At 49.9% G+C, this 16,542-nt stretch overlaps 1 protein-coding gene across 1 annotated transcript in view; it reads left to right on the forward strand.

Moving 5' to 3' along the window:
* The window catches only part of ITGA9 (integrin subunit alpha 9), a 327,700-nt gene that overhangs the window by 27,854 nt on the left and 283,304 nt on the right, over positions 1-16,542 (forward strand). Inside the window, exon 4 of the mRNA XM_055137107.1 lies at positions 2,547-2,670. Coding sequence (XP_054993082.1) covers positions 2,547-2,670 — 124 coding nt within the window. The remainder of the gene's footprint in view (positions 1-2,546; positions 2,671-16,542) is intronic.

Here is a 16,542-nt window from a genome sequence, read left to right on the forward strand (position 1 = left end):
TATGGTCTCTCCAGCTCGGAAATGCAAAGCATGGGGAGCCCTAGAAGCTGAGATTGTGCTGAATCCATAAACTGAAATGCAACTAATTTGCCACACTAAGTCCATGCCAGTAAGTGGCTCATATTTGCTTGAGGAGATGAAAAAGTGAGGCTGGAGGACAGCTGGTCAGTTGGACATTCTATTATCTAAGATTGATGGATGACCTCAGAGAAAATCAGGCTCAGAGCAATTGCACAGTGACCCCAGTGGGTGATTTCAGGAGCCCCAGACCCTGTGGGTCACGCTGGAAGGACGTAATTATTGGTAGCCACCTTAGGAAGTTCTTAGAAGCTTGACTGGCGTGTCCTGTGGGAACTCGAGTCCCCAAGGTGGAAAATGCTTTCTAGTGAGGCAGCGGGGACTCAGACCTCGGAGTTCCAGTTCTGTTTGCAGCCCTTACTAGCTCTGCAGTTTAGGCTACGCTTCCCGAGCCCGGGAAGTGGGAAATTTACAGATACCTCCTCTGCCATTTTCCTGGGCTGCAGAGGGGGTCAGAGGTGACAAGTATGGAGGATGGGGCCCTTGAAGACATGTGTGTGAAGGAAAGCAGTGGGTGGTGGGAAGGGGGAGCCTGGTGGAGGTGGTGGGATCTGGTCCGCTGTCTGTTGGTGAAACTATATTCCCCCTTCCTACCCCCGAAGTTTTGACCCAATTCTGGAGGCTGTCTGAGAGGTGATGGTTTGGGGGGAGGGGGTTCTGCCTGTCCCTGAAGCCTCCTCTCCTCAGCCTCCTCATCTCCAAATACCCTGCCCTGCACCTTCCCTCTGGGCCCCTCCCTGCTGCTTGGCCACTTTCTTGGAGTCCCTCCTCTGAGCGCCTGTGAGACCAGCCGCGTTCTGGTGTGAGGGGCTGCCTGGGGCCATGGAAATGTCCTGTGTCCGGGTCACGGTGTGGCCACACAAGCAGATATGTTTAACACTCCAGAAATGGGGCTCTTGACATCTTTTGCTGTTTGTAAACATAGTTAAAACCATCAACAAACCGGGACCAGAGAGATAGAAGAGAGGGTAGGGCGCTTGCCTTGCACACGGCCAACCAGAGTTCAATCCCTGGCATCCCCTATGGTCTGCCAAGCCTGCCAGGGGTGAGCCCTGAGTGCAGTAAGGAGTAACCCCTGAGAACCATCAGGTGTGACCCCCCCAACAAAAACAAAGGCAAAACCATCAACAATAAAATAACTTATCAGTGAACATTCTCTTCTGGATGAAGTGTTTTTGTAGGTTAAAAAGAGAAGTCTAGTTCAGCAGTTTCCTCCATCCAGCCTTATAGCTTGCCTTGAACCTAAACAGAAGCCCTCACTCTTACCTCCCTCCCCCCCATTCTCTGCATCCTCAGCCCTTGGCAGGTTTGGGGGGCCCATCCTAGCCCTTTGGAGCCAGCGCCTTGCGGTGTCAGTGAGGCTTCTGGGTAATGTCGATGGGGGTCAGGTTTTGATACTGGCTGAGGGCACGGGAGCTGGGGAGTGGGCAGAGGGGCTGTCTCCTTAGCTTCTTTTCTACATGAGGATGTGAACGTGCCCCCTACTGACCCAAGAGAAGGGCTGTGACAGCTCACTGCTGTGCCCTCGGTGCCCAGTGACGAGACCCCAGACCAGTTGCAGCATTCTTTCACCTGGTTCTCATTTCCTTCTCCGCCTGCCCCCGCATAGGGGCGGCTTCCCTAGGGCCTGTCAGCTCTGCCTGCACCCGGACACCTTCCCTTCATCTCCCCTTGCAGCCCAGCCCCTGCCCTGGTCCAGGCTGCTATCACTTTCTGGATGCCCCCACCTGGGCCTCCCAGTCCCTTTTGTTTGATTGATTTTTTTGGTCCACATCTCTTGGTGCTCAAGAGTTACTCCTGGCTCTGCACGCAGGGATCACTCCTAATGGTGCTTGGGGGGTACCATATAGAGTGCTGGAGATCGAACCCGGGTCGGCTGCATGCCAGGCAAGTTTCCTTCCCACTGTACTCTGGCTCAGGTCCTGGTGCTCCTGTCTGTCTTTATGCCAGGTCCGAGTTCTCTTTCCCAGCTGCAGATCATGCTTCACGCTTGGTCTACGTGGGCTGCCACTGGCTCTTCCTGGTGCACCTGCTCAAGTAGCGATCCCTGGGGCAGGCCTGTGCAGCCCCTCCCTCTCTGTCCACCACCCTCAACCTCTCAGGCCTTCCCCGTTGGCTTCCCTGGCACCGAGGCGCCTGCTCCCTGCTGTCCACGCTGGGCAGCTGAGCCTCTCTTCTCCTTCGCTCTCCATGATCCGCTCCCCACCCGGTGCGTCTCACCCTGCCGCTGGGCACTTCCTCCTGTCCTTGTTGGTGTCCCTCTTACTGTCTCTCCTCCCAGGCAGCCTCCGGGAGATTTGTTCTCATGTTTTCTGGGGCTGGGGAGGGTCCCGGGTGGGAGGGAGGACGGGGCTGTGCTTCGTCGCTCCTTCTCCTCCCACAGAACCCCCAGGCGCTCCTGAGTCTACCTGCCCGGTCACCTCCCCCCCCCCCCCCGCCCCCTCACTGAACCTCTCTCTGTTCTTTAGGCCTGTGCCCACCGCTGGAAGAACATCTACTACGAGACAGACCACATCCTGCCCCACGGCTTCTGTTACATCATCCCGTCCAACCTGCAGGCCAAAGGCAGGACGCTCATCCCTTGCTACGAAGGTCAGTCCGCGCTGTTGGGTTTCTATTTATCCCCCTGCCAACATGTGTCGGGCCCACAGTGAACCCCCGAGCCCTGATCTCCATGCGGCCACGGGCCGTCAGCTCTCCCTAACCCACAGGGGACACCTCGGTGTGCATGTTGGGTTTTTTGGTTTCCCCAGCTGAGGAGTGGGGTGCGAAGGGCCGGCAGTGCCAGCCTTGCCCAGCCTTGCCCATCTCCACCTCAGCGCCCACAGTGCTGCTTCACAAGCGTGTCGAAGTCATAGAATCCCGGCCAGGGGGCCAAGCAGTAGCCCTGTGTCCTGGCACTGCCCCGTGCTGTGCAGCCCTGGGGGGCTTGCCTTCCTTCTCTGCACCCGCTCCCTCACCTGATGACCCAGAGGTCAGCTCCAATGGTCTCCACTGTCCTGTGTCACTCCCCGGTGCTCCCGAGGTTCACGTGAGCGCTCCTGGTTTCATTCAGGCAGGTGCCGAGGTGGGGGCAGAGGTGCCAGCATTCAGGCCTTTCCTGGCATCGTGGTGTGACCTTCCTCTCTCCAGTTAGTGAACACCTCAGTGCAGTTCAGTTGAATTAACATTTAAAATTTTTTGTTTGTTCATTTTTGGACCACACCTAGGGGTGCTCAGGGTTTATCTCTTGATTCTGTGCTCAGGAATCCTCCCGAACGGAGCTCGATAACCGTATGGGGTGCGGGAAATCAAACCCAGGTTGGCTGCATGCGAGGCAAGCAGCTTTCCCGATGGCCGTGCCCCTCGGTGCCGTGCTAAGACCTTCTCACCAACAGCCACTCCGAGGGGGTGCTGAGGGTGGTGAGATGGAAACGGTGGCTTTTCATCTTCCTTGCTTAAGACCTTCACAGAGCTGGGTCTCGCCCTTGCCCGTCCTGCTGAGGCTGGGCGTGCGGGGCCTTCAGGACTCAGTGTCCTTCCCCCCAGGGTTGTGGCTTCCACGCCAGGAAGTCCTCGCCCAGCCGAGTGAGCGGGGCCCCTTTTCCCTCTGAGCGGGAGCGGTTTGTATTTTCACCCCTGCCCACTCCTCCATAGCACTCATTTATTTGTTCAGGCTCAGCCTCTGCTTGCCCCGGTCCACGGCTCCTTGGGGCCTCCCTGGGGTTTCTTGGCTGTGAATTCTGTGGCCCCCAGCGAGGGTTCCGAGAAAGGTGCTTCCGTCTCCCTGCCAGAGCCGCAGGCACCCAGAGGGACAGGCAGCTGCCCTGGCGGGGTGACATGTGAAGCAACCCCCGCACCCCGGGAAGCAGGCAGGAGCCCGCAGAAGGCACAGACCCTTCTCCAAATTTCTCCTTTGGGAGAGGGAGCCCCTCCTAGCCCCCCCGCCCCCCGGTGTCGGCAGTTGGTCAGCTCCAGCTAGACTTCGTGGGGCGATCAGAAATGCTTCATCTCAGCCAAGGGGGGAGTGGCTGGGAAGCATGAAAGGCACAGAGAAGGGGTGAAGGTTCCTACTGCCCCAGCTGCTGCCCACAGAGCCCAGGGCCACATGCTCAGCATCCCCTGTGAGCCCCTGTCCCTCCTGGCCAGGAAAGGAGAGAGAATCAGGGGCCGATGGAGACCGTGACTGGTGAATCCAGATTGATCAGGCAAGGGGCTGGCCTTGGCCTTTTCCTGGAGCGTGTATGTAGTGAAAGGGACTCAACCTTCCGGCACCCCGTGACTTTGGGAATCTTCACCTCTCTGGTTTGGGTCTAAACAAACCCTACTTTGGCTCTCAAGGTAATTGTTGTTTTCTTTGAGTCGGGAAGAGTCAGAGATGCTGGGGTCGGAGTGATAGTCCAATGGGTAGGGGTCTTGCTTCACACAAGACCAACCCGAATTTGATCCCCATGTGGTTCCCCAAGGCTGTCAGGAGTGAGCCCTGGGTGCAGAGCCAGGAGTGAGCCCTGAGCACTGCTGGGTGTGGCACAAAAACAAGAATAAAACCAAGACAGTGTTGCAGACTTTGTCCCAGGTAACACTGAGTCCTGAAGGCCCCCATGCCCACATAGTGGTGCTGAGCCACAGCAGGATCTTAGAGTTTGGCTTCTCAGACATCTCCTAGACCCACGCCTCCTGTCTAGAGCGAGACACGATAGCTCAGTGTTCAAGACCACAAGGTGTAGTGTGACTGGCTCCAGAATGCACTTAGTTTCCATCATTACCAGCATAGCTGGTGGGTATCTCAGTGCATACTCTAGACCGACCCTGCTCAAGTTCAAGCTCTGATTCTGCTGCCGCTGATTGTGGTCCAAGTTCCCAGGAGCCACTTAACCTCTGTATGTCTGACCAACCTGGAGGGGCTATGAAGAGGCAGAGGATTTAGTTGATTAATTACAAGTTCTTAGATCAGTGCCTGGCATATCCGTGCTAATAAAACTGCAGGCTAGGCATGCACATGTGTGAGCCAGGGATTGTTAATCAGCAGAGGTTACTAATTTGCCAGGAATAGTGTTCACGTAATCCTTTTAAGCACTTGCTGGAGACTGAGCTAAGCGCCTGATAGCTCCAGCCCAAGTGGCACAGTCCCAATTATCAGGAGGCTGCCCTGCCCACGGGGCACAATAGCAAAGGGAGCAGCAGTGTGTGTGGACACCTGGCTCAGGCTGCCTCCACATCAAAGCCCACGTCCAATAGGTGAGCGTTATTTCACTTGTCAGCAGGAAACCAGAGATCCACTTAAGGGCCACAGTCCATGGGGACCCCCAGAAGTGGGGAGGATGGAGTGTGCTGGTGGGTGCTGAGGAGGAAGGCAGGGAGCAGCCCTCTCTGTGCACATCCTTGGAGCAAAGGGAAGACCACCTGAGATGGGAGTGTCATCACGTCTGCTCCTATCACCGGGCCCCAGCTGAGGAAGGGAGCAGGAAGCCCCCTTGCCTTTACCTCAGAGGGTTCTTGAGAGCAACATGTGAGAACTCAGGTGTCAGCACTGGGAAGGCTGCCCTGTTTCTGTGACCTTGATTTCTATAGGATGTTGGCAGGGGGCGTTCATGGAGGAGAGCCTCAGTGTGTGGGGCACTCCTCAGATGTCCCAAAATGTCTTCGACTTTGGAACTCTTACAGCATGGACCTTGGGTTTGCCATAGCGACATTTTTTTTTTCTTCCCCTCATGGCTGTTCAGGTGCTTCCTGTTTCAGGGTGGGTGGGGAGGCTGTCACGGTTTCCTGCCTGGAGCCAGAGCACACAGAGGGAATGGGAAATGAGAGGCATTTAGGATGCAGAGAAAGGAGAGGAGCGCTTCCCATCCTGGCAAACCTCTGTTTGACAGGGCAGGGCGTCCATCCCTCCAAAGGCTCACTAGCTTAATCTGAGAGAACAGCGGGGCGCCCAGGGAAGGGACCTGTGGACCGCTCTAGGAAGCGAGCTGGGCCAGTTCAGGACTTTTAAAAGTTGTCAGCGGCTGTGATAAAACCCAGCCCAGAGATCTCTTTCATCCTTGGCGCTTGAATCTGCTGAAACAAGAAGGCTGAGCTTGGCAAGAGGAAGTGTGTGAATAAGTCATCTTTTTATTGGGTTGGAAAATCACCTCTATTACAGAGGAGTTGGGGAGCAGCCGGGTGAACCATCCAAAAACGTGTTCAAGATAAAACCCTGATAAGGAAAGGCCACGAGAGGCAGTTGGGGACCATCGGACTTCAGTCCTCACTTCAGAATCAGGCTTTCTGCTCACTTGACCCTCGGGTCCAATGGGCACCCAGTTCCTGAGCAGTCTCCAGTCCCCCCTGAGCTTTAGTGCCTTTGTCGGCAAATACAGGAAGATTGACCCCCGTATGAGAGATAGTTGCGGTATCTGATAAACCTAACACCATTCTTAGCTCAGAGAAAACCCTCAACACATGTGACTTTTTAAAATTTATTTTTATTTTTTTTTTATTGAATCACCATAAAAAAAAGTTACAAAGCTTTCAGGTTCAAGTCTCAGTCACTCAATGATCAGATTCTCATCCCTTCACCAGTGCACATGTTCCACCACCAAGAACCCCAGTATACCCCCCTGCCACCCCCCCACCTGTGTGGCTAATGATCTTCACTTTATTCTCTCTATACTTTGAATACATTCAACATTTCAACAGAAAACTATTGTTATTTAGAATTTTCCCCCAACAATCAAACCTGCTGAAAAGGTATCATTTGATAATTTGTTTTCCATTGCTGAGAATGAAGAATATTTAAGCTCGTGCGGCCGCTGTGTGCACATGTGACTTTTAAAGTGAACCTTGAATGCCATAATTTTAATATAAAGATATTTTGTATATAATATGCACTGTAGCACTGTTGTCCTGTTGTTCCTCGATTTGCTCAAGCGGGCACCAGTAACATCTCCATTGTGAGACTTCTTGCTACTGTTTTTGGCATATTGAATAACGCCATAGGTAGCTTGCCAGGCTCTGCCATGCGGGCGGGATACTTTCAGTAGCTTGCCGGGCTCCCTGAGAGGGACCCAGGAATCAAACCTGGGTTGGCCACGTGCAAGGCAAACGCCCTACCTGCTGTGCTATCGCTCCAGTCAATATATAATATGATTCTTTAAAATTATTTTTTTTTAAGTTTTAGATCCCATGATTTACAGTACTGATAATGGCAGGAGTTCATGCAGAGACCATCCCAACACCACACCCTCCACTGAAGTGTCTGCTTCCCTCCACAGTTGTCCCAGTTCCCCCCTAGTCTCCTACCCCTTCACCCCCAAGGGATATGCTTCCTAATAAAGATCAATTCTCAGCTTCTGCTGCCATTGGGTATTTGTTGCTTCTGTAACTGTGTTTCTTTATATACCACATGTAAGGGAGTTTCTTTTCTTTTCTTTTTTTTCTTTTTGGGCCACACCCCAGCAATGCTCAGGAGTTACTCCTGGCTCTGCACTCAGCAATTACCTTCTGTACTCTCTTTCTCTCTGATCCCATTTCTGTCCTTTTTATAACATTTATTAAATATTTTTGGAAGCTATCTATCAGATCTTGCTCAAGTGAATAAAATTGGGAAGAAGATAACTATATTTTGGGGGGTGGGGGTGTTTGGCCACACCAGCAAACATGGTGGTAGCTCCCAGTGGTGCTCGGGGGACCATGAGATGCTAGGGAGGAAACCCAGGTCTTCCATGTGCAAGGGATGTGTTCACCCTTCCCAAACTGAGTGTGAGTAAAATGATTTTAAGAGCCCTTGGAAAAATAATAATTTATTGTAATGGTACTATTTCCCCTGATTTATTTCCTTGGTAAATTCTCTTCCCCTCTTTCTGTAGATGATCTGAAGTTGAACTTATGTTTAAACTTAAAGTTAAACTTTAGTTTGGTATTGTTGGGGTCTAGGTTGATCAAATTTTACTGGATTTTAAAATCATCCCATCCGTTCCAAAGATTACTGGCCCACATTCTTTATAAACAGGAGGTGCTTGCCTTTTACTCCTAGTTGCCTTTGCATCTCTCAGGACACTGTTTCTTTCTAGAGAAGGAAGTAGATCATTCCAGTGCAAAGGTCATTCCAATGTGAAGATTTCTTCCCCCACTTCTAATGTGAAAGGCCTCCAGGTTCTCCAGGGGATAAAAAAAATCAATTGAGACCCATTTACAAATGAAAAGCAATTGAGATTTTGTTTTGCTCTGTTGTGTATTCATTTTGTTTTGGAGAGATCCATAAAAGGCTCAGTTGGTCCATTAAAAAATTTCAAGAACAAGCCCCATAAATCTTTATTAAATAAAGAACTCCACATTTACATAGGGCTTTATGGTTTCCAAAGAGCTTTTGTAAACATGATCTCATTTGAGTAAATAGAACAAACTTAAAGCGGATGTCCTTCTGTATCATGGCCAGTTGAGGTGGAAAGGGGTCCCGGGGGGGATGACAGGGAGGGTGGCTGCAGGGCCAGTAGGATGAAAGCAAGGGCAAGACAGCTCTGCAGTGGCTCTCCAGGGATCAGGGAGCCTCATTCGGCATTTGTTTCCATGCCAGGAAACTTTATATTGGGCACACACACATTCAATACTGCTAGCATGTTCCCAGACCTTGTTGGCTTCAACCACATCTCTGACACTCTACACATGGCCCCGTTGTAGGAATTGTTCTTTTGTGGGGCTGGAGAGATAGGGTGCTTGCGTATGGCTCATCTGGGTTCAGTCCTGGCAGCGCCACATATGGTCCCCTGAGCACTACCAGGAGTGATCCCTGAACACAGAGCTAGGAGTAAGCCCTGAAGAATGATGAGTGTGGCCCCCCAAACTGAAATAAAGTCACACCTTGGGGGAATTGCTGTCTTGGGTTTTGTTCTTCTCAGAGACGCTAACCCACTCCGTTTACCGAGCCTTTATTGAGCAAGGGTGCCATGTCTGGTGCTAGGCACCATTTTTACGGTCTTACTCAGAGACCAAATCATTTGAGGGAAAGTGTTATTAGCTCCCTTGCACAAAGGTGAAAGCTGAGACCCTAGGAGGCTGGTTGAGGGTCTCAGACTAGTTAAGCAGAGGGAGAGTAGCTGGTGTTCAAGTTCAAAGTACAAGTCTTTGTATTACTGGTTTGCTGGTATTTCTGGGGGGGCTCTGGACCAGCAAAAAAAGAAAAGCTTCCTTTAAAATAAAGTTTTTGTGGAGGGTCTTTCAATCAGTGCTCAGGAGATGTAAGATACTTGGCCAGCCAGCAGGGCTTGAGTGCTGAGGATCTGATTCTGCTAAGGACCACCTGGGCTATCCTGGTCATGCTCGGAGTCTCCAGGACTAAACCTGGGCTCAGAAGGCCATGAAATACTGAGGGCCAAACCCAGGTACTGACCCTCTGTACCAGCTCCCGGGCTCCCTTTTATATTCATTTATTTAGCTTTGGTTTTGGGGCCATACCTGGCGATGTTCAGGAATTACTCTTGGCTCTGCACTCAGGAATCACTTGCAAGGCATGTGCGTTACCCATCGTACTATCTCTCCAACCCTGACCTGGATCCCTCTTAAGATTGCACTTGTTTCTGTTTAGGCACTGTGATGTATGACACTGTTAATGTTTCAGTTCCACGGTGCTGCTGTGTCACACCTGCCAGCAGCACCCAGAGTGTCAGCACCCCTCTACCACCATCTCTGGGTCCCTGCTTGCCCACGTAGTAAATTGAGTTCTATAGAAAAGATCTGCAGATTTGTTATCGTTGGCCATTGTTTATCCCATCACCACATTTCTTTATACTCCACATCTAAGTGACATCATTAGGTATTTGTCCTTCGTCCTTTGACTCACTTTTCTCAGCACAGCCCCACTCCAGTTCCATCCACGTTGCAACAAACGGCAGGATTTCATCTATTTTTTAGAGCTGAACAGCTGAACAGCATTGTCCATTGTGCAAGTACCCTCTGACTTTCTTTTTCTTTTTTTTTTTTATGGTGGGTATGACCCAAGGCCTCAGCTATGAAAGACAAATGCTTTGTACCCCACCAATGAGCCACATCCCTGACCTCTCTCTATTTTATGTTTTGGAATGCCAAGGACACTAACCTAAAGATTTCCCAAGCTTCTGTGTTCATAGCAGTATGACATTAATGGGCTACAACCTAGTGCCAGTCCTTGCAGTGGACAGATGTGGCCTCTCATCCTGCTAGAATGTGACCCCAGGTCCCAGGTCCTGGAACTTGCCTTTCAGCATTTGGTCCAAATGCAGTTTTCTTGCCCATGTGTTTATGGTTTCTTAGATCTTGAAACTTTGGCTGCAGAGGGAACGAGACTAATCTCAGCAGGGGTGCTCAACCCACACGTGACTGTCAGGGCTCGGTCTTAGTGGAGGGATGAAAGAGCACTTTTTTTTTTCTCTATCTTGCTCACTGCAGATTTCTGGACAAAGATGCCCTGGAATGTGGGTGACTTAGATGGTACCTCTTCTCTGGAGGCTCGGGATTTGGAAAAGGGACAGTGAATCCCCGTGGGGGACTTTGCCCTCAGGATCTCTTTCAGTCACCTCCTGAGGTCCCACATCCTCCTCCCTTGCAGCTGGGCATTTTGTGGCTTCAAAATGTGCCCTTTGGAGAGATGCAGATGTTCAGCCCACAGCACATAGGAGGTTGAATATGGGGATGTTACCTTGATTGCCTGTAAAGTTGTGTTTGCTTCTGAAGTCAAGAGTTGGCAACACAGTTTACTGGGTTCTGGGTGGAAAGACAAAACATGAGAACAAATTTCTTTCTTTCTTTTTTGCCACACCCAGATGTCTCACGGCTTACTCCTGGTTCTGCACTCAGGGATCACTCATGATGGGACTTGGGGGACCCTGTGGGATGGTGAGGATCAAAACTGGATCAGCCACAAGGACAGCAAGCACCCGGACCGCTATTCTATACCTCTGGTTCCCTAAGAACAAAGAGATTGTAGAAATTACAGGGCCTAAACTTTGTGCTTTCCTTTATTTTGATTTGTGTTAGGATGCAGCTCAGGGCCACATGCAAGTTGTCTCATCCATGGCTCCATCCATTTAAACCATTTTATTCTATAATTTATTGTTAAAATAACACACACAATAATCACAATCACAATATCCTGTTAATCACCGATTTCTCGGGCGGGCTTAGTAACCTCTCATTTTGTCCTTTCCCTGAGATCTTAGAAGTCTATTTCGACTTGGCCCTCCTAACGATGTTGCACTGGGGGCTCTTCAGGGTCAAGGGAATAAGATCCAGCTTGTTACTGGATTTTGCATATGTATACACCATGGGAAGCTTGCAAGGCTGTCCCATGGGGGCAGGAAACTCTCAGAAGATTGTCAGTTTCTCCCAGAGGGAGAAGAAGGCAAAAGATATTGCGCAGCCCAAAGCGGCCATGCGCGTCTGAGAGCTTGCTTTTAAGTCTCTCTCTGGATGTTGGGTGTTTATGGGATTACACACACCTGGGTTCCTCTGCCGGTACCTTCATGCATGAGGCCTGTTCGAACGTGCAGAGAGGAGCCTCCAGCATGGCTGCAGCTAGGTTCCGGTGGTCTTTGGCTGCTGGGAGCTCTGCTTGAGGTGGGGAGGGAAGCTGGAACCCATCCCCTCTGAGGGGCCCAGGGGAAGACAGCCAGGTGTGTGAGCAAGAGACTCTCTGCATCACTGAGAGCTTGCTTTTAAGTCTCTCTCTGGATGTTGGGCGTTGATGGGATTACACACACCTGGGTTCCTCTGCCGGTACCTTCATGCATGAGGCCTGTCCGAACGTGTAGAGAGGGGCCTCCAGCATGGCTGCAGCTAGGTTCCAGTGGGCAGAGAGTCTCTTGCCCGCATGCCTGGCTGTCTTCCTCGGGGCCCCTCAGAGGGGATGGGTTCCAGCTTCCCTCCCCACCTCGAGCAGAGCTCCCAGCAGCTGAAGACCACCGGAACCTAGCTGTTAAAATAACAACATAAACATTTATATTTATAAATTAAATATTTTATAGTTAAAATATAAATATTTATAAATAAAAGTAAGATTTTTACTTTTAATCTTATAGCCTAGTTCTTCCTCTGGGAGAACCTGGCAAGCTACCAAGAGTTTCTTGCCCCCATGGGACAGTCTCGCAGACTCCCCATGGTGCATTTATATGCCCTAACCAGTAATAATGCTGGGTCTCATTCCCCTGACCCTGAAAGAGCCTCCAATGCAGCATCGTTGGGAAGGACGAATAAAGAGAGGCTTCTAAAATCTCAGGGCTAGGACGAATGGAGACGTTACTGAGACCGCTTGAGAAATTTGACGATCAACGGGATGGTGATGATGATAATAATGATGATGAAAAGTAAGATTAAAATATTATTATTATCTTGGTTTTGGGGTCATACCTGGCGGTGCTCAATGCTGACTCTGGTGGGTCTCAGGGGACTATATGGCATGCTGGGATTGAGCCTGGGTTGGCTGTACACAAGGCAGGTGCCCCACCTGCTGTACTATTGCTCTCTGGCTCCAAAACTTTTTTTTTCCCAAGCACAGAAGGTGATTCCTGGGGATGTGGTCTGGGGTGTGTACCATGTACAGCTCTTGGCCACAGATGGACATCCTGGTGTCCACTCAGTCTGCTAATTAGGTGACCCTCAGGGAGTCACTCACTGTCTCTGAGCAATTGTGTCTTCATCTGCAGAGTCATGGGGAGGGCTAGCCATATTGGACAGCCCCTAAAGTGCATTCCTCTTCAAAGCCCCTTTCTCTCACTTAATTGTCAGTTTCTGGCTTTATGCAATTGCCTTTAATGTTCACCACAGCTAATGTCAATTATTTTGAGAAATGGTCTCCCTTCCTCTTCAACCTGGTTATTAGACTGTTTACTTTTTTCCATTTAGACGGTGCCCCCTCACCAGGAGGTCCCTCCCTTATCTATGGAGCTTGGTCCTCTCTTAATTTTTGTATGTGGAAATGCTCTTTTTATTCTTAAATATCTGTCTAAATTCATTGTCTTCTAATTGATTGCTCAATTATTAATTATTGACTCTTCACTCAGAAAAACTGAGTAAAAATTTAGAAATAATTTGACACTGGAAAGTTATTTTTTCCCCTCTATTTTACTTCATGATTAAGCTAAGGAGCTATGGAAGAGATTTATTTATTTATTTATTTTTTTAAATTTTTTATTGAGTCACCATGTGGAAAGTTACAAAGTTTTCAGGTTTAAATCTCAGTTATACAATGCTCGAATACCCATCCCTTCACCAGTGCTCATATTCCACCACCAAGAATCCCAGTATAGCTCCACCCCGACCCCTCACACCCCTAACCCCCCCACACCCCTAACCCCCCCACCCTAAGCCCACCCCCGCCTGTGTAACTAATAAATTTCACTTTACTTTCACTTTGATTGCATACAATATTTCAACAAAACTCACTATTATTGTTTGGAGAGTCTCTCCCCTAAAGTCAGACCTGCTGAAAAGGAAGCATTAGATAATTTGTTTTCCATTGCTGAGGATGAAGAGGTATGAGGTCGAGTGACCACACTTAGCGGCCTCTCAGTTTTGGGTTTCTGTAATTTAGTATTTTAGTAACTAAGTCCAGAGAGATATCTGCCAGAAGTTGCATCGTTGCCAACTTGTACTTCTCAGTTACATTATATTCCACATATGAGTGCAATCTTTCTATGTCTGTCTCGTTCTTTCTGACTCATTTCACTCAACATGATACTTTCCATGTTGATCCATTTATATGCAAATTTCATGACTTCATGTTTTCTGACAGCTACATAGTATTCCATTGTGTAGATGTACCAGAGTTTCTTTAACCAGTCATCTGTTTGGGGGCACTCTGGTTTTTTATGGAAGAGATTTAAAATTGACCTATTGTTGGGGATTGCAGAGACAGCTCTAATAGAGCATGTGCTTTACATGTGAAAGACCCTGAATTTGAACCTCTGGATAATCTACAACCCCGTCCCCTAAGTAATGTCACCAGTAGTTCTGGTGGCCCTTGAGCACCACTTGGCATAGCCCCTATTTAAAAAAACAAAAAATCATCATTATCATCATCATCATCATCATCATCATCATCATCATATCATCCCGTTGATCGTTGAATTTCTTGAGTGGTCTCAGTAACGTCTCCATTCGTCCTAGCCCTGAGATTTTAGAAGCCTCTCTTTATTCGTCCTTCCCAACGATGCTGCATTGTAGGCTCTTTCAGGGTCAGGGGAATGAGACCCAGCATTGTTACTGGTTTTGGCATATGAATACGCCCCAGGGAGTTTGCGAGGCTGTCCCATGGGGGCAAGAAACTCTTGGTAGCTTGCCAGATTCTACCAGAGGGAGAACTAGGCTATAAGATGTTGGGAGCTTCTGGGAGCTTGGTTTTATAGTCTCTGGATTTTGGCCGTTGATGGGCAGTCCATGGGTGTGACCGCCTAGGTACTGGAAAATGGGGGATCTGGGCGGAAGAAGCCCAGTCCCGATCTGAGCAGGCTTGGAGGTCTCAGCCCTGGGTCCCACACACCTGGATTCCTCTGCCAGTTCCTTCATGTGTGAGGCTCATCTGAACATGTGGAGAGGGGCCTTGAGCATGGCTGTGGCTAGGCTCTGGAGGTCTTCGGCTGCAGAGGCTCTGCTCAGGGTGGGGAGGGAAACTGAAACCCACCCCCTCCGAGGGGCCCCAGTGAAGACAGCCAGGCACAGGGCCAAGAAACTTTCTTCATTGCTCTCTTCCAGGAGCTTGGTTTTATAAAACAAAACAAAACATGAAAACATTAATTTGAAAAGATAATACATACATTTATGTCCATTGCTGGTCTGTTAACAATAGCCAAGGTTTGGAAATAACTCAAATGCTCTGGGACAGATGCATGGAGGAAGAAGTTGTGGTTCGTATACATCATGGAATACCATGCAGCTACAGGGAAAGAAGACATCTTGCTTTTAAAGCTCCAGGTTGCATGAAACCAGGCGGCAACATGTGAAGAGAAATAAGTCAGAGGGAGAAGGATAGACGCCAGATGATCTCACTCACTCCAGTGTGGCATATAAAGGAACAAAGAAAGTGAATGGGCAGTGTCCAATGAAAACAAACCCTCGGGCTCCGATAACAGAAATGGCTGCCAAGAGGGCTTGCCAGGGCAGACTAAAAGTGACATGGGGACAGTGTGGCGTATTTGGTTGACACTGTGGTGGTAGAGTGAAAGCACAAACATGAACACTGTTGTGTTCACTAGGTTCTGGGTGGAAAGACAAAACATGAGAACAAACTTAATTGATTTCTTTTTTGCCACATCCCAGATGTGCTCAGGGTTTACTCCTGGTTCTGCACTCAGGGATCACGCATGATGGGACTAGCCACGTTAACTTAATTAAGTAAAAACCACCCAAGTATTCGAAGACTAGTTTTGGGAGATGGAGTTTTCTGAAGTTCTAGGGAGGAAGATTAGGAAGACTACATGTATGCTCTATGTTGTAAATCTTAATTTTTCTGAGGGGAGAATTTGCCCCTCTGCAGTGTATTTTTTTTTTCTTTTTAGGAAGCATACAGGAAGGGACCCCACCCAAGTTCGTTTCTAAAATGCATTAAGCTTCATCCCTGTAAGCCCCACCCGCTGAGTTATGGACTTTCCACCCGCTCTGAATCGCCCCTTCTGTTTAGACAGGGTTTCGTAAAGCCAGCAGCTGGGCCCAGGCAGAGAGCACCATTTTTAGAATGGCGGGACCTTGGATTTACTGAATCTAAGAGTGTCACGCTGGCCAAGTAATCAAAGCCCCCAGTAGCAGAAAAGAGCTCTCGGGCCTGCCCCTGCGCTGCCACGGGATTTCCGGCCCCCCTTGCTCAGCTGCAGCCCTGTCTCTGCTTCCCAGAGTCAGTCCCCGCAAGTGAACAGCAGAGGGTTTGTCCTGCCTCTGGGCACCCGGCTCCCCCTGTTTGTTCCTCACAGTGCAGGTGGCTGGAGTCCTTTCGGCAAGGCGTGTCCTGGGGAGTCTGGGGACTGGGACAGCGCTGGGAGCTGAAGACCTGTGCAGCCCACGGCCTCTCTGTTCTTCCCGGCATCAGCACACAGGCCCCCAGCCCTCCTCCTCGCGTGCCTGCACTTCTCCATGTAGTGAGCATGTGGGAGCCAGGTTCCTTGGGGTACTGTGGCGTGCAGCGCCCTTTCACACATACCCCCCTCCTCAGAGCTCTCTGCTGGCTTTGTTGCCTTAGCCCCCACTTTTTTTTTTTTTTTTTTGAAGAAGGAATCAGGTTAAGAAGAAACAGGCTCGTCCTTGACCCACAGGAATAGCGCAGGGAAGAGAGTGCTGCAGTGTGCTGTGGCCCCATGTTGGTTCCTCAGTGGCCCTTGAGAATGTCCCCCAGGTCCCCAACCCTGGTCTTGGTGGCACGGGGTGGTCTGGTTTCCCTCACAGAGTTCTCTGAGACCCATTCTTTCCTCTTGGGGACTGTGGAACATCAGTCAGATAGCACATGTGTGGCTATGCCTTCTTACTGAGATGACACAGGCTGGCTGGGTGCAG

Source organism: Sorex araneus, chromosome 4 (genome assembly GCF_027595985.1).
Source record: "Sorex araneus isolate mSorAra2 chromosome 4, mSorAra2.pri, whole genome shotgun sequence".
Classification (NCBI taxonomy): Eukaryota; Metazoa; Chordata; class Mammalia; order Eulipotyphla; family Soricidae; genus Sorex; species Sorex araneus.